The 23,720-nt window shown below is 42.7% G+C and overlaps 1 protein-coding gene across 17 annotated transcripts in view; it reads left to right on the top strand.

The window, feature by feature from the left end:
* Window positions 1–22,241, top strand: part of zhx2a (zinc fingers and homeoboxes 2a) — a 104,408-nt gene extending 82,167 nt beyond the window's left edge. For 10 of the 17 annotated variants that reach the window (XM_069920927.1, XM_069920925.1, XM_069920928.1 and 7 more), the window contains 2 exons: window positions 5,834–8,580; window positions 19,132–22,241. In XM_069920927.1, the coding sequence (XP_069777028.1) occupies window positions 5,981–8,575 (2,595 nt within the window). In that variant the 5' untranslated portion in view covers window positions 5,834–5,980 and the 3' untranslated portion in view covers window positions 8,576–8,580; window positions 19,132–22,241. Of the gene's footprint in view, window positions 1–2,389; window positions 2,914–5,833; window positions 8,581–15,394; window positions 19,003–19,131 lie in introns of all 17 variants that reach the window. The other 7 variants (XM_069920921.1, XM_069920924.1, XM_069920919.1 and 4 more) reach the window with 4 other exon arrangements.
* Window positions 22,242–23,720: the final 1,479 nt, after the last annotated feature.

Genomic DNA, 23,720 nt, shown 5'->3' with positions numbered 1-23,720 from the left:
AAATTTTAAAAATGGATGTTGATGAAGAGGTGGGGAGTGGGAGGGGTGGTGGTTCCAGAACTTGGGGCGCAGGCAGCCGAAGGCACAGCTGTGAAGAATGGGCAATGTACAACAGATTCAAAGTAGATAAGTGCAGAGGCCTCTGGGGATGGTTGAGCTGTTGTTTGTGGAGAGTCGGGAAAGGTGTGATGGTGCATAAGAGGGTGATGAGAATTGTAGTCTTTGTCATTAGTGGTTCAGGGACTCTCGTGGATCAGCAAGCATGGAAATATTAGGTTTATTCTCTAAGTATTTTGGGAAGAGGGTAATTTGATAGAAGCCAGATATCGGTTATTTAAATCATGTTACAAGAGATGAATCCTGTACCCAGGATCAATGTCAGTGCCTGTCTAAATGTTTCCTAAATCTAATCCTTGTACCTTCTTCCAGCACGACCCCTGTCAGGGACCTAGGACTGTAAAAACATCTCATCTTAGCTTTGAATTTCCTCACCACCCACCCCCCCCCCCCCCCCCCCCCCCAATCTGTACCCTCCAGTATCTGACATTTCCACCCTGGAATAAAGATACTGTCCACCCTATCTATCCTTTCATAACTTTATAAACCTATCAGGTCTCCCCTCAGACTCCCACGATGCTCCACAGGAAACACTCCAATTTTGAACAACCTCTCCCTATATCTCAAAACTGGCAGCATCCTTGTTAAATCCTTCTGTCCTTTCTCCACATGCTTCGCCAGATGTGTAAACCAGAGCCACACACAATGCTCCAAATGTAACTTGATCAGTGTTTTATGCAGTCACATGACCCCTTGACTTTAAGGGAGACTGTTTACCCTGGCCAAGGTTATTGTCAGTCCAATGGCCAATCTGGATTGATGGTCCAGTGCATGTCGTTCTCTTGACGCATCTGCCTGTTTCCTTGGGATTCTTTAGTAAGGCCTTTGACGTGGGGGGTTAGTTCAGAAGGTTCAGACACTAGGTATCCATGGAGAGGTTGTAAACTGGATTCAAATTTGGCTGAATGGGAGAATACAGAGAGTGGTAGAGTGGCTGGTTGCTTATCAGACTGTGACTAGAGCTGTGCCTCAGGGATTGGTTAGGACCATTGTTGTTTGTTGTCTATATCAATGATCTGGATAATAATGTGGAAAAGTGGATCAGCAAGTTTACTGATGACACTAATATTGGAGGCATTGTGGATGGGGAGGAAGGTTTTCAAAGTTTGCAGAGAGATCTGGGCCTACTAGAAAAATTGGGCCAGAAAATGGCAGCTGCTAGACCCATTCAGTAACTCAGACTTTTTATTCACATTAATTTTTTCATAACTCCTCGGTTGTGATGCGCTGCTGGGGCAATTTATTGTCCATCCTGAACTATGGAGGCATTTAATCAGTGTGTCTGGAATGGTAAACTGGGAAATTAACTGCAGATTTCCTTCCTAGAATGACATGGTGATCTAAATAGGAGTTTTGATGAAGAAAGAAGCTTTGAAACAATGTCCCAATGAAGGGTTTTGTCCTGAAGCATCCCTTGCCTATCACCTTCCACGGATACTGCTTACTTTCGCTGATTCCCTCCAGCACTTTAAGTGCTGCTTCAGTTTTCCAGTATCTGCAGTCCTCTCTTGTTGAATGTAACTGTCCAGCTTTTTGTCTCAAAAGAAAAATTCGCAATAGAATTCCTTACATTTAAATTTTCCAGCTGCTAAGATGGGAATCAAAATCCTGGCTACTAATCCACCTTGTTCCAGACCCAATAAATTGATTTAATCTATCAGTGAATTACTCCACATTGTTGCAAACTCCCTGCATTTCCCCCACCTTCAAGATTTTATTTTTCAATGGTATTGTACATTTTTTTTTTAAAGCATTCATGTGGTTCTGGTGTAGTCAGAGAAGGTTTGGCTTTCTCCACTGCTATGCTTGCTTTGTTGGATGGACATTATGTTTTGTGACATGCTCAATGAGATTGAAAATGTGAAGTGGTAGTCTCCCCAACGTATGAGAGGTGATTCTTCACGACTTGTCACCAGCAGTCTTGGGTATACGACTTGTTGCCTTGAAGGCAGTGCTATTTTCCAGCTAATCAACTGCAGACTCGAGACAGTTTTTCCCTGTCTCAAAATAAAAACCCTCTTATTTTTCTTTGAAATTAATGTAACCTAATTATATAAAGACCAAGTTAGCACCAAGAAGAAACACATGCTAAAAGTTCAGCAGTTTCTTCAGTCTTGGATCATTCATACTCCAGGTATCTCACTTCCTTTTATTTTCAGTTAACACAGAAATATAAAAGCTGTTTGACAACTTGAAAATGTAATGTACTATTTATTCTGAAGTTACAGGCCTAACTAGTGGTAATGTTTTGAATCTGTCTTGTGTTTCCTAGATAGTTGAGCATGAAATGGGTGAGCGTAGTCTTTATAAACCACTGTGCAGTTAAGCTGGAGATGCACAAGAGACTGCAGATGCTGGAATGGAAACGTCAGCCATTATTTTCCTCCCACTGATGCTGCCTGATCCGCTGAGTTCCTTGAGCAGAATGGGTTCAGTTCAGTTAAGCTTGACTTAGATAGGTTTTTTTTCTCCACTGCCACATCATATCCTTGAAAGGTCAGATGCTAATTAGTTGTGGCCAAGCAGAAGCATTGGGCCTTTGCAGTTTGTTCTTCATTTCAAGAACTACAGCATTGCATGCAGTAGCTGTGAAATGGGAGGTACATTATCTTAGAACAAAACGTGTGTGGTGGATGAATTGCCTGTTTACCATCTATTGAAAACTCAAGAGATTTACAAACGTCAAACTTATATTTAGTCCAGTTAATTAGAGCATATTCCAGTAATCCAGCCAACCAAATCTATATCCACCACTGGATGTCTGTAAAGTTAGAAGGCTGGAGTTTGCTCATACTGGTAAGATAATCCTTGTTAAATCAGATGCCAATTTCTAGCATTCATTCCCAGGCAGCATGTGAAGTAGGAAATTTCTGTGTGGATTTTCCTGATGAAACCGTATTTACAACCTCATTAATCCTGGTAGGAAATGATTGGCACTTTTCCATTCATTTGTAAGTGGATCATTCATGGCTGCCGTTTACTGCCAGGAAATAATTAATTAGTAAGATGTAACAATTAATTTTTATTTGTTCTAATACCCTCAATCCTATTGTCTCATTTTAGCTTCTGTATATTATAGAACAGTACATGCCCTTCAGCCCACGAGGTTGTGCTGACCTATATACAACTACTCCACAACAGACTAAACCCCTCCCTCATGTGCTAATCTAAGATATCTTTAAATGTCCCTATTGTACCAGCCTCCACCCCTGGAAATGCAATGCAGGCACTCACCATTATCTGTCTGAATACATATATATGTTAAAAAAGCCCTACCTCTGAAGTTTACTCCACTCATCCTACACAGATATCCTCTGGTATTGGCCATTGTAGTCTTAGGATAAAGGTGCTGGGAGCCCACCCTATTTGAATCCCTAATGATCTACTCATAATAGGCAGGTTTTAAAAAAATATTTTATTTTTGTTTTTATTTCAAAAAATAGAGTAACATTTTAAGTATACAATATATTCAACTTTTTCTCACAAACCAAACAAAAACAAATCAGCCCCTATGTGGTCCAGATATGACTGCCAGACCTTTTCAAAAGTGACGTTTATTCTTTAAATTATGTGTCTTTTTCCCATAGGTAAACAGCTGTTCATTTCCGCAGTCCATTGAGCTATAAGTATAGTCCCCTATACTAATAGTATACATAATAAACACTTTTATTGTCACCTCTCATTCATCGTCATTCCAAAGAGAAAACCCCTAGCTCACTCAGCCTTTCCTCATAAGATGTGTTCTCCAATCTGGCCAGCACCCTGGTAAATCTCCTCTGAATCCCCTCTATAGCTTCCACATCCTCGCCTTAATTAGATCAAAACTGAACACAACACTCTTGAGTGTGATCTAACCAGAGTTTTATAGAGTTGAACTATTAAATATTCCATTTCGCACTTTCAGGCTGAAACGGAATATTTTAGTAAAGGTTGTTCACTGAGATTACTTGAAGACACGGCTTGTTGCTTTTCTTGCACAAACACCACCTTGATTGAGTGCATAGATGTGACTGACAGACATTGCCATGCAGAAACCCACAGAATCTGTGGGAAGTTGAAAATGTGAACTGCAGTCATTCCCATATGTCTGCCATCAGAAACAAGATTGAACGTTTGTGGGAGACCATGAAATATAAAAGTTGCTCTCATCTGTTGTTACGGTGATGTACTGTACCTGTAAAATGTGCAGCCAGTTCAGAGGCTTTCTTTTGATTTGGGATGGGTCTCTCAGTTTGGCCTGGTTCTCGTACCCCAGTCACTAAAGCGTCGAATGCAGTACGTGTGTGCTGGAGAAACCCAGAAGGTTACGCAGCATCCATAGGAAATAAAAGGTAACCAATGTTTTGGGCCTCGGCCCCACCTCAGCCTCCAGAGAGTTCCTTGTTGAATTGAATGGATTTGGAATGCGTTGAGTCAGGTTGCAAACCTCAGAATGTCCCCAACCTGTGTGTGGGTTTTCCCCAGGTGTTCCAGTTTCCTTCCACCCTCCAAAAATGTATGCAGTTGTATCTTAATTTGGATGTAGTTGGACGACATGGGTTTAAATAGTGCTGTAATTTTTAAAAAAAATTAAATTTAACTTGGCTCAAAGAAAACCACTTGCAATTGGCCCTTGATGTTTCAGAATGTTCTAAATTTAGGATGTCAGCTATACAGTTGACACTAAGAATTTAAAAAAAATTATCTGTAGCTAATGTTAGGCTTGGGCTTATCAATGTGTATAAAGCATTGCATTAAGTTGGAAGCATCTGCTCCATTTCATCCTCTATCGCATTCCTTGTGTTTATCTGTCGTCTCCTTATACATTCTATGTTACACTTTCCGGAACCTTCCGAGGAGGAAGCTCCCAGACTCATCACTATCATTAAAAGAGTCTCTCTTTCTACCGGATATAATTGTAATTGGCATATGTCTGTCAACTCATGACTATATTGAATTTCCTTGACAAGTTGAAACATCTCTGTATAACTCCACTGAATCTCTTCACGACCTATTATTTGTGAAACTTCTGTCAACATACTGGATATAAATCAAAAGAATGTAAATTGTTTTGAATACTAAATATGCAGTTTTTTTCACATGTGGAGGCATACTTAGCTGATTGTAGATATTTGACTATCAGTCTTTGAATAATATTGGTGGAGAAAGGTTGTGATTTTGAATTTGTTGTTGAGGTCCTTTTTTGAGGATACTTAACTTTGTTCCACAACCACTGAGCAGAACCGTTGATGACTTGATGTTACAGGCTGCAGTGAATTCTAATTTGGAGATACAGTGCAGTTACAGGCCCTTCTGATCCATGAGCCTGGGCCACCCAAATACACCCATGTGCCCAATTAACCTATTAACTCCGTACATCTTCAGTACATGGGAGGAAACTGAAGCACCCAGTGGAAACCCATGTGGACACGAGGGAGTACATACAAACTCCTTGCAGACAGCGGCTGGTTTGAACCTTGGTCACTGGCACTCTAATTGCGCTATGCAAATCGTACCATTCTTTGGCACCATAATGAAAACAAATTCACCACCGCTCAATGTACCCTCTCAATGTTGGTGTTGTAAAAACTTAAATTATGCCAAGCAGCTTCAACCGAGTTTCTAAACCCTGTATCTACTGAACATGTTTCAGTAATTGGGTTCTCTGCTGTTTTTCATGGTTCTGCTGTTCCAGATCTTAATTAAAGAAATCTGAAACCACTGTTCTGAATTGCAGGTAAAATTCTCCTGTGATGCAGCCAGCAAAGGTGCTCGTTGGAGCTGCCAGCAACCAGTAGAGTTCCCACCACCTGAGGTAGTGCTGGACTCTCTTCTTTCGAGAGACCTTTGGTCTTCAGGGAAGGCCCTCCATATCAAGCCACTGATGGCCAGTAAACGGAAGTCGACCACGCCTTGCATGGTTCGTGCTGCGGACGTGACTGAGCGGGACCCAGATTTGGAGATGGTCGGGCAGGTCGATGCCTCTCCGCACCAGTTGCCTGACCAAAGCTGGCCGGCGGATAATGGGATGGCCGATGGGGACCAGGGTATGGAGAAACCAACCACGGAGAGTCAGCAGGCCCGAAAACTAGAAGGAGGCTATGAATGTAAATACTGCACCTTCAAATCACAGGACTTGAATGAATTTACAGAACATGTTGATACTATACATCCAAATGTTATCCTCAATCCCTTTTATGTCTGTGCCGTTTGTAACTTCACAACGAAAAGATACGACACTTTCACTGATCACAATGTAAGGCATCATCCGATGGAAAGCAACTTCAAGTTGAAATTGATAAAACGCAACAACCAGACCATTCTGGAACAGACGATGGATGATCCAACCAATGGTGGTGATGTGGAGAAGGAGGAGACTGCTCCAGGTGGCATCTCCATCGCCAAAACTCCCATCATGAAGACAATCAAAGGCAAAACTGATGGCAAGAGGATAAACACATCTCCACAAGTGAAGCAGGAATTTGACAGTGCTCAGGAGGGCAATGGAGAAGAGGGTGGCAATGGCCCTCTCCGGGGAGGCTTGCTTATTCCCGAGACAGTGATCAAGGATGGTGTGGCCCACGTGATGCCATCCATACAGCCCCCACCGAACATTAGTCTCATCCCCAAAGTCATGATTCCCATGCATGGCACCAAGTACAACAAAGCCATGGACATCAGCAGGAACCTAATTGGCTCCTTCAACAAATTCCCCTACCCCACGCAAGCAGAGTTGTCTTGGCTGACTGTGGTCTCCAAGCATCCAGAGGAGCAGATCAAAATGTGGTTCTCGACACAGCGCCTCAAACACGGCATCAGCTGGGCTCCCGAGGAAGTAGAAGAGGCAAGGAAAATGATGTTCAATGGCACCATCCAGGCACCGACGATTGCTGCTGCGCCAGCCACCACTGAAGGCAGCATGGAGCAAGTAATCCAGGCAGCTGTGCCCTGCCAGCTCATGGGCCAGTCGGGCATTGTGTTCACTCAAGTGGCAAATGGGGCAGCAGTGCCATGCTCTCCCGTCGCTCCGAGAGCGGCCGGAGGCTCGGGACAGGCCCAAACACAGAAGCGGGGTGCACTGACCACTCAGGTGCCAGTAGACTGCAAGCGTGCCAGCGTTGCCCAGGTCCTGGCACAGCTGGCAGCGCAAGGCCAACCGCTCCCATTCGTCCCAGTGAGCGGTGCAGATGTCAGCACCGGCAGAAAGAAGACGAAGGAGCAAATGGCGGAGCTGAAGGCCAGCTTTGCCACCAGCCAGTTTCCTGACGACCAAGAGATTCTCCGGCTGATGCAGGTCACCAAGCTGTCCAGGTCAGAGATCAAGAAGTGGTTCAGCGACAACCGCTACCGGACACAGAGGGGCCACACAAGTCATGCCTCCGCTGAAACCATAGTCGTCATCCCGCAGGAGGCCACAAGCTTCCATGGTACACGGAGGTCTGGCTGGAACACCTCCTCAGAGTTTGCACCTCAGAAGTTCAAGGAAAAGAGCTCGGAGCAGCTCAGGGCGCTGGAGGAGAGTTTCCACTCCAGCTCCTTCCCAACAGATGAGGAAAAGGAGAGACTGCGGGTAGACTCCAAGCTCACCAGGAGAGAAATTGATGCCTGGTTTGCGGAGCGGAGGAAACTGCGAGACTCATTCGAGAGAGGCAGTTTAGAAATGAGGAAAATCGACTTCAAACAAGAGCACGGGAGATGGGAAGCAGCCGACAGCACCCACCTAGGAACCCCGCATCACCTGTCCAAGTACGGGGTGCCCTCTCCAGCTTCTGCGCCACACCGAACGAAAGCAGCCACTCCAGCAGATAAGAGCCACAAAAAGAGCCAAGAGCAGCTGCACATCCTTAAGAGTGTGTTCGCACGCACGCAGTGGCCCACCGTGGAGCAGTACGACAGTCTGGTGGTACAGAGTGGCTTGCCTCGGAATGACATTGTGCGCTGGTTTGGTGACAACCGATATGCTATCAAAAACGGCAACTTGAAGTGGCTTGGCCAGTACCAAAGAGCCAATTCCGATGGTCAAAACGGGCAGGGTAACAACATGAATGGCAGTGGAGGACGAGGCACCAGAAAGCACAAGAGTGGAGGGTGGAACTGCTCAAGCCATACATCCCAGAGCCGCGCTGGAAAGGCGGTTCTACTCCAATATTACCTGCAGCATAGGCAGCTGAGGGAAGAGGACCTGGATGAGCTGGTGTCTAGGTCCAACCTGAGCTATGAGCAGGTGAGGGACTGGTTTGCTGAGAAGCAGACAGAGGATGCCATGGACACATCTGAGAGCAATAGCAGAGACGGCCAGTTCAGCGAGCTCGAGGAGGAGGAGGAGGAGGACTGGAGTGCAGTGGATGATACCAGCGAGAGGGGTGATGACGTGCTGTCTGAGTTCACCGGCAGCTGGGCACGGGCATCGCAGTGTGGCTTGACTGGGTTTAATGGACTGGACTCGGAGAGCATGTCAGCTGAGAACTCCAACATGTAGCGAAGGTAAAGGACTTTTTGTCATCTCTCTACCAGGTCACATGGATAGGGAAGGGACTAGTTGGGGCCCTGTCTGGAGGTGGGAGTGGGGATGTTCTGTACCCCTCTCAGTGGGATGGGGGGAGGGGGGTGGCTGGGTGACCCCTTCAAGGTGGGAGGGGTCTGGGTCTGGAAAGGATGGAGCTGCTTTTCCCCTTCTGCAGGGGTGGACTGGTCGACCACTCAACTCTGACCCTTGGACATAGAACTAAATGGGAGGTGTTTGGTGCCTCTCCCACGTCTCTGTTATTCTACAGTCATCGAGAATATACTGGGATTAGCCCAGGGGACTAGACTTCAAATGTGCACAACAGCTGTCACATGTGTTCTGGTATGAAATATATAAATTAACATTTTAATGTTATCAATTTTTCAGATGTAAATCAGGCCTTTCTCTGCCTTCCTCATTGAAATGTGATGGAGCTGATCTCTATACTCCACGTGGAGGATTAGATCTCTGTTAGGGTGACAAAGCTGGGGGCTCACTATTGGCAGGGCCTTCACCATCGCAATGCCCCACTTTATCACCGAGACTGTACTGTAAATTGTGTGTCACTGCCTTAACCGAATCCTAGGGATAACTGGTGCTGGAGATCCAGCCTGTAGTCAAAGGCAGTGACAGTGCATCATTGTGGATGATTGTGGAGTAAATTTCTTTGGTCTTTTACAAGATTCCTTTATTGTCAAACTTATAAATGCAAAACTTGCCAACTTTTGCCTTCCATAAAAGACATACAGAGGCACCACAAGCCACTGCCCCCACTAAAGAGAAGCACAGGAGGGTCCGCTCAAAGACAGTGTTTGTGGATTCACCTCCTTTACTCCCGCAACCTCTGCAGCTGCCATGGCCTCCTGTCTGTTCCAGTGGTGAACCCAAGTTCCTGGTTCCCAACATCCTACAAGTTAAGGAAGTTTCAGAACCTGTGGCCATTTGGGATCCCTTGTCACCATCGGCACCCTTATGGAGCCTGCTCCTGACACCTGGTTCCATGAGCCGGTTTTCTGCAGCCCACTGCCCAGTATGGTCATCCATCAGTCTCCAAGCCTCACTTCAGTATACTACTTTGATCTCCCTTGTAGGGTCTTCTCCCAGGCTTCTCCTTCTTGATGGGAAGCAAGGTTGTGTCTTCCTGTTTTGGTGCCCTGCTATGCCCCAAATTGTGTGTGCTACCAAGCATGAGCACCTCCATGGAGTCATTGATACTGAAAAAAAACACTGGCAGCCTTTTCTGCACCCCTTTGAAGTTATCTTTCTCCAGTTACCAATGCCATTGAGTCATACAGCATGGAGGCAGGCCCTTTGGTCCAACCTGCTCAAGCCAACAAAAATGTCCCACCCACAACAGTCCTGTATTTGTCCAATATGCTTCAGTATAGTCAGCCTAACAGTTAATGCAATGGTGTTACAGTGCCATTAATCCGGGTTTGTATCTACTGCTCTCTTTAATAAGTTTGTACGTTTTCCCCGTGACCTGTGAGAGTTTCTTTCAGGTGATACGGTTTCCTCCCACCTTCCAAAAACGTATCCTAATTGGGTGGCATGGGTGTCATGGGCTGGCAGGGTCTCAACCTTGCTATATTAAAATTAAATCCATCCTCTCCATGTACCTGTCCAGTTTGTTTTTTAAAAATTCAAATAGTACCTGCCTCGACCATCTCCTCTGGCAGCCCATTCCACACACCTACCATCCTCTGTATAAAAAAAAAAGTTACCCCCTCAGGTTCCTATTCAATCTCTTCCTCCCCCCCCCCAGCTTAAACATATATCCTTTGGTTACCGGTTCCCATACTCTGGAAGAAAGACACTCTGTGCTCACCTGATCCATTTCTCACGTGATTTTTATATACCTCTATGAGCTCACCCCTCATCCTCCCGCACGCCAAGGAATTAAGCCCTAGCCTGCTCAACCTCTCCCAACAGCTCAGGCTTCCAAGCCAAGCAACATCTTCACAACACATTCTTTTGTTATGATTTTTTGGGAGGGGTTGTGGTTCCTCGGTTTGCTGGGAAGGCCAGCATTTACTGAAAGGTTTGCTGTGCCAATCACACAAGGTTCAGAACAGGTAAGTGTGTTTCGTCCTCAAAGAACAATCAATTTTCATTGACTATCTGGTAGGTTTGTGGTCACCATCACTCAATATTTTTCTCTGTTTCTGTATCTTTAACCCACGCTCAAATTTCGTGGAGAAGTTTAAACTTGTGTCTCTGCACTCCTTGTGCCAGCCTTGTGGATTAACAGCACTCTTGTTGAAGCTGCCAAAATCTACCCATGGCCTCTTATCTACTAGCCTATTCTCCTCCCCCTGCCCCTTCCTTCCTTCTCTCCTCCTCTGCCCCCCTTTGATTTATTCAGGCAACTCTCTGACTTTTGCTTATACTCAACCAAGGGCCTAGTCCTGAAATGTTGGTTACTCTTCACTTCTTGTTGCTGGTGGGTGATCTGCTGAGTTTCTCCAGTATGTTCGTGTATTAGACTCGACCCCAGCGTCTACAGACTTTCTTGTTTTAGTCTGTTCACTTCTTGCTGCTATCTTCAAGCAGAAGGTACGGAAATCTGAAATGCCATTCCAGCAAGTTCAAGAACATTTTTTCCAGTGGTTATCAGGCTCTTGAACTTCCCCTTAATTATTCTTACATAGGAATAAAATAAATAGGAGCATGAATAGGCCATCCGGCCCATGAAGCCTGCTCTGCCATTCAATGAGATCATGGCTGATCTGATGCTAAGCTCTTCTCCAACTACCTGACTTTTCCCCATATCCCTTATTCCCCTACTCCGTTTAAAAAAAATCTATCCAACCTTGTCTTAAAATATATTTAGTGAGGTGGCTTCCACTGCTTCAGTGGCCAGTGAATTCCAGAGATTCCATACTGTGAAAAGCAGTTCCTCCTCCTCTCCATCCTAAATCTACTATCCTGAATCTCGAGGCAATATCCCATAGTTCTAGTCTCCCCTACCAATGGAAATATCTTACCTACTTCTATCTTATCTTGGCCTTTCACAATTTGTTACCTTTCTATAAGATTCCCTTTCGTGCTTCTAAATTCCAGCGAGTACAGTCCCAGATGACACAATCTCTCATAAACTCGCCCCTCATCTCTGCAATCAATTCGGTGAACCTCCTCTGCACCACCTCCCAAGCCGGTACATCCTTCCTCAAGTAAGGAAACCAATACTGCATGGAGTACTCCAGATGCGGCCTCACCAATATCTTGTGCAGTTAGTTGCAGCATAACTTCCTAGTTCCTAAACTCGATCCCTCGACCAATGAAGGCCAACATTCCGTTTGCCTCTATCTGCTGCATCTCCAAGCCAACCTTTTGTGAATCATGCACAAGTCCTTCTGCAAGGCAGCAGCAGTTAGCGCAACGCTGTTACAGTGCCAACGACCAGGACTGGGGTTCGAATCCCATGCTGTCTGTCAGGAGTTGGTACGTTCTCGCCATGTCTGCGTGGGTTTCCTCCCACCATTCAAATTGGGCAACGCGGGCTCGTGGGCCAATAGGGCCTGTTGCTGTTATGTCTGTATGTTTAAATTTAATTTTAAAAATAATCTGATCTTCCATTTTTCTTTCCAAAGTGGACACCTCACATTTACCAACATTGTACTCCAACTGCCAGACCCTTGACCACTTACTTAACCTATCTGTATCTGCATATCTCCGTATCCTCTGCACAATTTGATTTTCCACTCAATTTCATGTCAACAGCAAACTTAGATACACTACATTCTGTCGCTTCTTCCAGATCATTAATGTATACCATGAACAGTATTTTGCCCAGCATCGACCCCTATGGCACCCTGCTCACCACTGATTGCCAACCAGAAAATCTCCCCTGTATTCTAACTCTTTGCTTTCTATTGGTTATCCAATCCTCTATCCCTGCTAATACATTATCCCTAACTTTATGCATCTTTATGTATGTCTTTTATCTAATGCCTCCTGCAAATCCAGGTTAACAATGTCCATCTGCTCCCCTCTATCTACTGTGCTCATTATATTCTCAAAGAACTCTAGTAAGTTTGTCAAACAGGACCTGCTTTTGCTGAATCCATCCTGTATCTGCCTGATGGATTTATTTTGCTCCAGATGCCTCGCTATTTCTTCTTTAATGACAACTTCAAGCATTTTCCCAAAAACAGATGTTAAACTAACTGCCCAATAGTTCCCTGTTTTTTGCCTATATCCTTTTTTGAATGATGGTGTGACATTCACGGTCTTCCAATCCACCAGGACCTGCCCAGAGTTGAGAGAATTTTGATGAATTATCACCCAACCCTTGCCTATAACTTTTGCCATTTCTTTCAATACCCTGGGATGCATTCCATCAGGACCAGGGGACTTGTCTATCTTTAGACTCACAATATCACTTTTTAGTGATGACTATTACATCCAGGTCCTCACCTCCCATCACATCCATAACATTTGTTTTTGGCATGCTTGTCGTGTCCTACACCATGAAGACCAACAATAGCCGTTCAAAGCCTCATCTATTTCTTGACTATCAATTCCCTCTTCTCATTCAAAGGTACCAACCTTCACTTTATTATAAAAACTTTTACTGTCTGTTTTTTTATTTTTTACTAATTTTTTTTTCATAGTCTACCTTTCCTCTCTTAATTGCTTTCTTTGTGATTCTTCGTTGCTTTTTAAAATTTTCCCTATCTTCTCGTTTCCCACCGCCCTTGGCGACCTTGTATGCATGAGCTTTTTCTCTGAAGCTTTCCTTTATTTTCTTGGTTATCCAAGTCTGGCTTCACCACCATTAATTTTAAGTGGAAGATACTTTTGTTGAGCACCATGAAAAATCTTCCACTGTTCCTCAACCATTCCTCTATATAGCCTGAGTTCCCAATCTACCCTGGCCAACTCCTCCCTCATCCTCTGGCAGTTTCCCTTGTCTAGGCATAATACACAGGTTTTAGACTGAACATTTGTTAGAGAAATTCACTCATACTGTGATCACTCTTTCCAAGACCCTAACTATAAGATTTTTACCTATCTCATTGCACAGGACCAGATGTAAGATGGCATGTCCTCTTGTAGATTCATTAACATGCTGTTCAAGAAAGGCATCACGCACGCATTCAACCAAACTAATTCACCCAGTCAATGTGCATGTTAAAATCCCCCTCACGATAATTCCTATTCTTTCCTTGCATGCCTCCAATATTTCTTGGTTTGTTACCTGTGCGACTGTAATATTATTGGGTGGTCAAAGACAACTCTCACCTGTGATATTTTTTCCCCCTTTACTATTTCTAATCTCTACCCAGATGGATTCAATATTTTGCTCCTTAGATCTTTCACAATCTCTCATTATTGCCTTGATCTCCTCCTTAAATATGAGTGCAACCCCACCTCTTACCTTCCTGACTGTCCTTCCGTATTACCTGATATCCTTGGATATTTAATTCCCAGTCCTCTTCACCCTGCAGCTACATTTCTGTAATGGCCACTAATTCATACCCCTTTGCACTGATTTGCACGACAAGTTCACTGATCTTGTTTGTATCCTATGGCCATTCAGATAAGGTCCCCTTAGACTCATTGTGTTTTTAAAAATCTGGTAATCTGTGTCTTTTGCATTTGAGTTTTATACACTCAAAATTTTTCTTGTTTTTAACTTTTGCTTTTATTTTATCCATCCCTCTCCAATCCATTGAACCCACCACCCTACTATTTAGTTTTAAACCCTATCCACAGTCCAAGTTATGCGATTTGCCAGGATCCAGGACCCATGACAATTCAGATGGAGCCTATCCCCTTTGAACAGTTCTTTCCTTCCCCATTACTGATGCCAATTTCTCATGAATTGGACCCAACTTCTCCCATGAGCTACTTCAACACCACAAAAGTACCTGCGCCCATTTTTTTTAACGATCTGTAACTGAATATTTATTAGAGTTACAGAATACTACAGCAGGGTCTCATTCAAACAGACCCAGCTCTTCAATGCAGAACAACGTACCTTCCTGCTTTAGACCCATTTGCCCATATTAAGCCCAGACCCCTCAAATGCCTACTGATTATCCAAGTGTTTCTTTAAGGAAGCTAATGTACCTATCTCCACCAGCCTCAGAGTGAAGAACTGTTCCCTCGAGTCCCTTCTAAATCCCAGCCCCCCCCCCCCCCCCACCTCCTCAATTTTATACAGTAAATCCCTGGTATTCAGCACCTACTGGAATTGAGGATGCTGGATATGCAAATTTTCCATGTGCCTGACACACTCTTACAATGCTAAACTAATACAGCTGCATTAAGAATAAAGTTTTGTTAAAAGGTCAGTGCAAAATGCAAAGTAATTTGGAAAAAATAATCAGTATTGTAATGCTTAATTATGTAAGGTTCACTTTATTCAGGTAATTCCAATAACTTACAAAATGCACTCTTGCTAGCCAGGGACAGGGAGACACTTTGGAAGAGTAGCCCAGAGGCGAGCATCATCGGCTGGCTCTTAATCCTGGGTGGCACCATTTCATTCAAACTCAATGGTGGCACTGTTGGCGTAGCGGCTAGCGCAATGCTGTAACAGCGCCAGCGATTGGGACCTGGGTTCGAATTTCGCACTGTCTGTAAGGGGTTGTGATGTTCTCCCTGCATCAGGGTTTCCTCCAACTGGGGGTTGTAGGTTAATTTGAGTGTAATTGTGCAGTGCGGGTTCATGGGTTGAAATGGCCTGTTAGCATGCCGAATGTCGAAATTTAAATGTTAAAAATTTTAAAAATATTAAAATTTTATAATGAAATTTTAAACTTTATTCAACTTTCATTCAAGCAGTTGCTGTTGTTGGGGGACACGTCCAGGATGCTCCACTGGCAGAATGTTTGCTCCCATCTTCACCAAGGAGTTGTGTGTTGCTTCGGAGAACTTTACACTTTTAAACTTTTATTTACTTTTTATTTTTATTTAGATTTTTTTTGCTGGTTGTTTGAATTCCTGGTACTGGGAATTTTAATGCAGTTATGTCCTCTTGCCTTAGATTTAGGAAGCAGACTGCCACTATTCACCATGACAATCCCTTTTATAGACCTCCATACTCCTACACTCTTAGGAAAACAGACCTATTTTTCCCAATCTCTCACAATAATGCAACTTTCTTAATCCTAGCAACAACTTGGTAAACCCTTTCCATCTTTTTAGTATCCTTCCTATTGTTGGGCAATCAAAACTGACAATATTCCAAGTGCAGACTCACTAATAACTCCACCATAACATCCAAACACTTGTATTCAATGCCCCGAATGATGAAGGCAAATGTCCCAAACACTCTCTTCACTACTCAGTCTACCTCTTCTACCATATTTAAAGAAGTATGTATTTGTACCATGAGATCCCCCTCCTCCACAACATTCTTCATGGCCCTGCCATTAACAGAGTAAATCCTTTCCTGGTTCAATTTACTCAAATGCGGTACCTCAACTTCTCCAAGATGGACAGCATCTGTCATTCCTTAGCCCACTTCCCTATCTGATATTCGTCCTATTTTTCACTGTCCACGTATAACAAAATATTTAAGAATTCTGATTTAGCAATGAGGTGTTTACAGAGAAAGGAGGAACTTTACAAGTATTAAAAGATTTTTTAAATAAAGTATTTTATTGTAAATATACAAGTACTCTATTGTGATTATATAAATACTGTACTACCTAAAATATTTTTACAGAGATACAGCTGGAAAATTCTGTCAATACTGTGGGAACATGATTGTGTACATACAGTCCCATCCCTCCTTGCTTCTCTCCTTTCCGCTCTCCCACGCCTGCCGCTCCCCTCCTCCGGCCACCGGCTGCTTCCCTCGCTGACTATCAACTTGGATACAAGTCCCAAGGCCACATTCCAACTTGCTCAAAGAGATTGCTAGTTTTTATACCCTTCAGAACTCCTAACTTTGCACCAGCTGTATATTCTTATCTATCGCTGCCTTCAACACAGACCATAACTTCTCCCTGACATCGTACCAATCTGTACCTTCGTAACTCTTAACCCCTGGTCCAGGCTCATCATTCAGGCATAGCATCTTTGCAGTAAATCCTGTTTTTCACTCTTAGCTGACCTTGAGGTTCTGCATGTCTCAATGTTGCTGCATTCCAAACTGACACTCTTTTGAACATATCAAAGAGGAATCAACTATGCCTTTTGTGAAATGTTCTCCTCGCACCACTATAGCACATACTTTTGTGTCCTCAGCAAACTCACCTTGCCACAAACCTCCTTGTCTAAATTATTGATGCATATTACAAACAGCAAGGGTCAGAATATGAAACTGTGATCATTTTGTTTAATTGGGCACCTTCACTCTGTTCTGCACCCCAATCTTATCTCTGTAATAGGGGCAACTTGTAGCTGATTATTTCACCAACTCACATACTGTGTGATTATGGGCTTCAACGGGGGAAGCTGACTTGGTCCAAAAGAGAACATGCAAACTCCGGACCATGTAGCCTGGTGTTGTATGAAGGAAGCATAAGTTATACCAGCAGAGCTCAACACAACCTGCTGAAAAAGGAATGGTTGATATTCCGGGTTGGAAACCTTCTACACCAGCAGTGCTACACTGTTGTCTAATAAATATTCTGTTGCATTACGATATGTTGTGTAAATTAAACAAACTAGGAATGGATGTTAGCAGTGGAAAGTTTACTTTTGTTTGTTGACTGGCCTTTTGGATTAATAATTACAAACAAGAAAAGACAGTGACCAGCTGGGTTGTTGCTCCACATCTCCTAATCCTCTGTTTCAAGTCATCCTCAGATCTTTCTTTTCCTTTCTCTCTCAGGAACTTCCCCCTGAATGTGTCATTTCCCTACAGGTTTCTGGCCTTGGTAGAGAAGGGGAAATAGTTCTTGCTGGTTGAGTCATAAACTCTGGTGGGGAGGGTGGAATCAGTGAACAGAATGGGGACTAGTTGTTAGATGGGGAGGGGGAATTGCTTCTTGCAAAGTAGGGTCAATAACCCTGAGGTGGGGAGAGGGTTGGGGGGGGGGGGTGGAAATCAGCAATCAGTGTGCAAAAAAAGTGATAATAGTATATACAATCCTTTTGTAGTGTTGGAGCGGACACTGATTAGTGTCACAAAGGAGGTTCAAGAGTTTGATAGCTGTTGGAAAAAAACTATACTTAAACCTAAACATACTGGTCTTCAGGCTTCTGTACCTTCACCCCAAAGGTAACCAAGGATAGGATGTGACCAGAATAATGGGGGTTCTTTATGATGTTGGCTGCCTTCTTGAGGCAGCGCCTCACATAGATATCTTCAATGGATGGGAAGTCAGAACTGGTAATTGGCCAGGCTATGTTTGATACCTTCTGCTGCCTTCTGTGTTCCTGCACACTTTCATTGCCACGCCAGGCTGTGATGTAACCAGTCAGTATACTTTCCACCGTGCACCTGTAGAGTATCTGATGTGTCTTGTGCCTGATGTGCTGGCTCCAAGAGAGATCTTCTGAGATATGGACTCCCAGGAACTTGAAGATTCTGATCCCCTCCACCTCTGTCCTATCAACAGGTGTGTGATCCCTCCGCCTCTCCTTAAAATCAATAATCGGATCCTTGGTCTTGGTGATTTTGAGAGCAAGATTGTTGTTCTGGCCTCACCCAACCAGACTCTCGATCTCCATCCTGACTCCTTTCCAGTTATTCAGCCAACAATGGTGGTGCTGTCAGAGAATTTGTAGATCAGGGAGTTAAACGTGGCTCCGCAGACAAGGATGTGCAGGGAATAGAGAAGGGGACTAAGTACAAACCCTTGTGTTGATGGTCAACTTGGAGAAGGTGATGTTGCCGATCCACACTGATTGGGGTCTGTCAATGAGGAAGCCGAGAATCCATTTGCAGTGGGAAAGACACAGATCCTTTAGCTTGGTAATAAAATTCCTCTGCTTCTGGCATGTTTCAATCAACCTTTCTTCTGAGCTTGAGTGGACATTTAGCTTGGCCCTGTGATCAGTTCTCATTAGAAAACCCTCCTCTTTTTAATGACTATTTATTATTATATTTATATATTAATTTAGTATTTGCTCAGTGCAACCTCTCTGAACAGCTCCAACCATATTTGCATCCTTCTTTGAATATGGAGGCTAGTACTTCATAATCTCACAACCTGCACACCCCCTCCCCCCCAACCCCTGCCGCCAATGACCAGGCACTTGTGCATTTGAAGCCAATCAATAGACAGTGTGTATGGAGATTAATGTTACCTTTTAGGACCCATCTTCAGAAGTCTTAAGAAGAAATTTCCGCAAAGTAGAAAACGGAAAGAAAATCTGAAGCAGAAAAGAAAAGTGCTGGCGAAACTCAGCAGAACATGCACCATCTACAGGACCTAAAAGGCAGTCAACATTTTGGGCCTGAGCCAGAAGTCGATGAGACGCAAGAATAGTTGGTATAAGGGGGTGAAAACTCGATCGCAATAAAAAAAAATACAAGTGATTTGTGATTCAGTATAGTTTTTTTTTGTGAGGAGTTGTCCTCTGATAAAAGATGTAACATTCCTTTTGTTTTCCCTTTGCAGGAAGCCAAATGAGAAAATGACTGACGTGTCAGAAGAAAGCAACCATTTCTGTTCTCTGACGCACAGAAATTAACCGAGACTCTGTCTTGGACTCTGTGTTGTGTGAAACAGCAGACAGAGAAGGAATGAAGGACTGACTAACTGTACAAATGTCTTTCTGAAAGTGAGAGATTCATTTCTATCCACAGTGCCAAAGTTTTACTACTACTGCAATTGAAAGGATGTTTGTAAATATTTTTTTCTGTTTTTGAGCAGATTTGTACAATTTAGGAATTTTATTACATTTATATTTGGTGAGAGTTAACTTCGCAGATCAGGGTCTGCCCTTTGCATCCCCTTGTTTTTTTTAGATTTAGTAACCACTATCCGATTCTCTTGTTTTGGCATTTTTATGCTCACTACTTCATGACTAGAGGGGGTGGGCCGGGGGAAGTCTAGATATCTAGATCAGAAGACTGAGGTTTTGAATAATAAAAATCATGTTTTGTGTCCATGACATATTTTGATCTTTGACATACAAAATGGCAGGAAGAAAATATTTAACAAAGCACATTATTGTACGCAGCTTTTTATTGTAAGAGGCTACATTTAAAAAGGAATGCAAACTGCTCTAGCTGGTCTTCACAGTGAGAGATGTGCAATATTGACTTATTTCTGTCAGTATAAGATCATCATTAAAATTGCAGTAACCTGTTTCTTTTGCAAGATTGCATATTCAGAAAATAAACTGTGTTGTCCTCAGTTGGCATTTTATGGTATCATTTTAGTTGCTTCCAAAGATCAGAGATTTATCGGCAGTGCGATTTCAAGTTGGACTTCACAATGGTTAAATCTCTGATTCTGTCAACCCATTCAAAACTTCTATCAATTCAGATTCCACCCCATTTACTATCTGGGATCAAGGCAAGTCCAGGGCTGGTGATTTAAAGAAAAGATGTTGAAATTCCATTTCACAGAGGGTGGTGAATTTTGCAAACTCTTTATCCTTTGGTTTTGGCACCCTCCAACCTGACAGCACTAACATCAAATTCCCCAATCCCCTGCTTCCCTCTTTCCATACCCCTCCCTCCTTTCCTCCAGCTCATTTCCCTTCCTTCTCTTAACAGCTACTCTTTTTCACTCTCTGCCTTCTCACCATCACTTCTCAACTGTCTCTTCCATCTTCTCACCCATATCCTCTTACCTGTTAGCCAATGTTCCTACCCTGTCCCTTTTTCCATCCTCTCAGCCTCCTTCATCTTCCTCCCCCCACCACCCCCCCCCCCCCCCAACCCAGGTTTCTTTTTATTCAGGTACCTGCCTGTTTCTCCTTGTACCTGATGATGGGCCCAGGACCAATATGTTGGATACCTTATACTTTCTGTGAATGCTGTGTAACTTGCTAAGTTTCTCCAGCATTTTTGTGTGTGCAACTCTTCATACCAGAGGTTGTGGAAGCTGGATCAGTCGAGGCATTTAAAATGGTGGTAGATTTCTTTTAAAAAAAAATAATCATGGGATCTCCCTCGCCCACAGGAAAAAGTATCTCAGGGTTGTATGTGATGACATGTATGTACTCTGACAATAAATATGAAATCTGACAAAAAAAATTGAGGGCTGTGGGGAACTCACAGAATGAGAACAGAGATTAGCCATGATCACATTTAATGGTATGGCAAGCTTGAGAGGCCAGATGAACTCCCACAATATTTTAAACTGGATTTCATTTTTCAATTTAAATTCCATCCTAATTATTGACTGATTTTATTTTTCTAGTTTTTGTTCAAACACAAACTTACCCATTGAGGAGGGAAAGTTACTACATTTGGAATTCACCTTTCCTTGCAGAATGTAGCTGTTTCAGGTCAAAAACTTTTTTGTTTACTTGGAGTTCAGGAGTAACTCATCAAAAGAAAGGCATGTTGGTTTATACCAATAAAATTGAGCTGATGAGAGTTCAAATTGCACTGGAATAAATACAATGCTGCTTTTAAATTTGTTAGGTTACAGTTGACAAAAATGTCATGTGAAATCACTATATCTGAAAACATCAAAGAATTAAAGATGTGATTACACTGTGACTACATAACAAGCTCTGCTAGTGTTCCAAATAGTCATGTATTTAATCTGTTAATTAGTTTACTGGATTACTATTTATTGTGCACATTCAATCTGTAAATGCTTCACTAACAACTGACTAAATGCAGTTTCAACTGATTTTATCATGAATGTTGTGTTATCATATGAGGGCCACCTGAACATTTCTATTCTACTCTTGTTAAACAGCATTACTTCTTTTGTGCCACATGATGTGACTTTGTACATATATGTATTTTAGTTTTCAGCATAAATTCTAGTTATATTATAAAGTTGCAAATCCTAAACCAGCAATCCCAATCTTAATAATCATGCCTTCACTTGAGTTTCCCTTTGAATAATGCTGAATAATCCTCTGGAGATGGCTGCATTGGAGAATAATCTTTAAGCATTTTTCAGCATGAGGGAATGAGAGGCTTAATGATTCATTGTAAACAAGATCAAGTTAGACTGTTTCATTTAACAAGTCCAAGAGAGGGATTTACAAATAGAGTGCGAGTGAGATTGTGGTGGGGTTCTTTCTCACCAACTGGTGGTGATGGTGATTCTATAAGGTTGCATGAATTCCACTGAGTGTGTAAAAAGAATATGCTGCATTATTACCTTAAATCAATGCTTGGACTTTTATTTCTATTCAACTTATGTTTAATAAAGTCATCATTAAATGATTAAATTGAATGCTTGCATAATCTTGCTCATTCTCCAGTCCATTGGCACTGGTTGAAGTGTAGCATTTGCTTGTTTTATGGAACAGAGTAGAATCATCCTGCACTATTTTTTCCTGAGTGAGGAAGCTGCTAAAAAAAACCCAACTCTCTGATGAGTCTGGAGAGACACAACTCTGGTGTTTGAAGGATGATAGATTCCTACCCTTGGTAGACATTACAGACCAAATGTTGTTTTCTTTTCTGACAGTCCAATAATTTGATAATGACCCTGATTAATATTAGTTCTTCTGACAAGTTGGGATTTGAATATGGGTTTGGATTGATATTGTTCATGCTCTGCTATTAAACTATAGTCCAATAACAGGACTTTTGTACCTTGTACTGTCCTTTTATATTCACTTGCATCTCAGCAGCTGTTAGCTTTCACCTGAGAAGGTCATCATGAATCTGCTCTGCACCTCTTGATATCCTTCTTATAGCTGGGTAACCAGAGCTGCCCATAATACTCCAACAAGTGTGGTCTCACCAATGCCTTGTACATCTGAATCATGAGGTCCTAACTTGTACTCTATACCCAATGAAAGCCAGCATGCCAAATGTCTTCACCAACTTGCCCACAGAGTTGTCATTTTCAAGGAACCATGCATCTGTAACCCCTCAGTTCTTTGTTCTACAACATAGTCAAGAGCCCTACCATTCACTGTTGTAAGTTTTCCCCTAGTCTGACTTACCAAAGTCAAACACTCCACACTTTTGATGTCAGAGTTAAATTCCATGTATATGCACCACTCCTTGGCCCACCTACCCAACTGATAGGATCCTGTTCTAAACTTGGATATATTTCCTCACTGTTCAGCACACCACCAATTCTGATGTCATCTGCAATGTACTAATCAATTTAACAACATTGCCATCCATATTGTTAATATATATGGAACCCCGATTTAACGCGACCCAATTTAACATGAATTCGGATATAACACAATAAGCCAATAGACCTTTTTTTCTCTTTCTGGAAGTGATTTTTTTTCCAAAATGGAACATATCATTAGAAAATGAAAAGCTTCTTCTGTGAAAGGTAAACTTGATGAGATCAAGAATAAAAGTCAAACCCAAGTTGCATGAGACCTTGGCATACCTGAATCAACACTTTGTGGCTGGAAATCTCAGGAAGATAATTAATGTGTGTCGCTTTGGAAAGTCGAGGAAGAGGCCAAATGCATGAAGAGAGCTAAAGATGTCAGCCTCGAGGACTCCCTGTATGATTGATTTGTTCAAGCATGCTTAAAAGGCCTTCCAATTTCTGGGCCTATTCTCAAAGCTCAAGCTGAGAAGTTTACCAGCTGATCAATGGAGAAATCTTAGTTCAAAGCTAGCAATGGATGGCTAGAGCAGTTTAAATGCCATCACAGGATTTCTCAAGTGTTAATATCTGGAGAAATTTGCTCAGCCGATAGTGCCACCATCAGCAAATACCCGGCAGAACTAAAAACTCTCTTCGAAGGTGGCTACATCAAAGAACAAGTGTATTACTGTGTTGAAACAAGCCTCTGTGACAAGATGATACTGTCTGGCAAAGGTGACAACCATTGACGTGAGAGGTTCAAACAATGCAAATATCTCGTGATATTGTTTTGTGTTAACAAGACTGGAAGGCGTGCGTAATGGGACTTGAAATATTACTGGAATTAGAATAGACTTGTGGGGGAGGTGATGAAAAGGGATTGATTGTCTTATCAAGATGAGCAAGGTAATGAAATGTAGATTTTAATGGGTCTATGAAAAGGAAAAGTTCACATTAATAAAATGGGAGTTGATGTGGCCTTCAAGTAACATTTAACTGAA

Source organism: Narcine bancroftii, chromosome 2 (genome assembly GCF_036971445.1).
Source record: "Narcine bancroftii isolate sNarBan1 chromosome 2, sNarBan1.hap1, whole genome shotgun sequence".
Taxonomy (NCBI): Eukaryota; Metazoa; Chordata; class Chondrichthyes; order Torpediniformes; family Narcinidae; genus Narcine; species Narcine bancroftii.
This window is presented reverse-complemented; position numbering and strand designations above follow the sequence as displayed.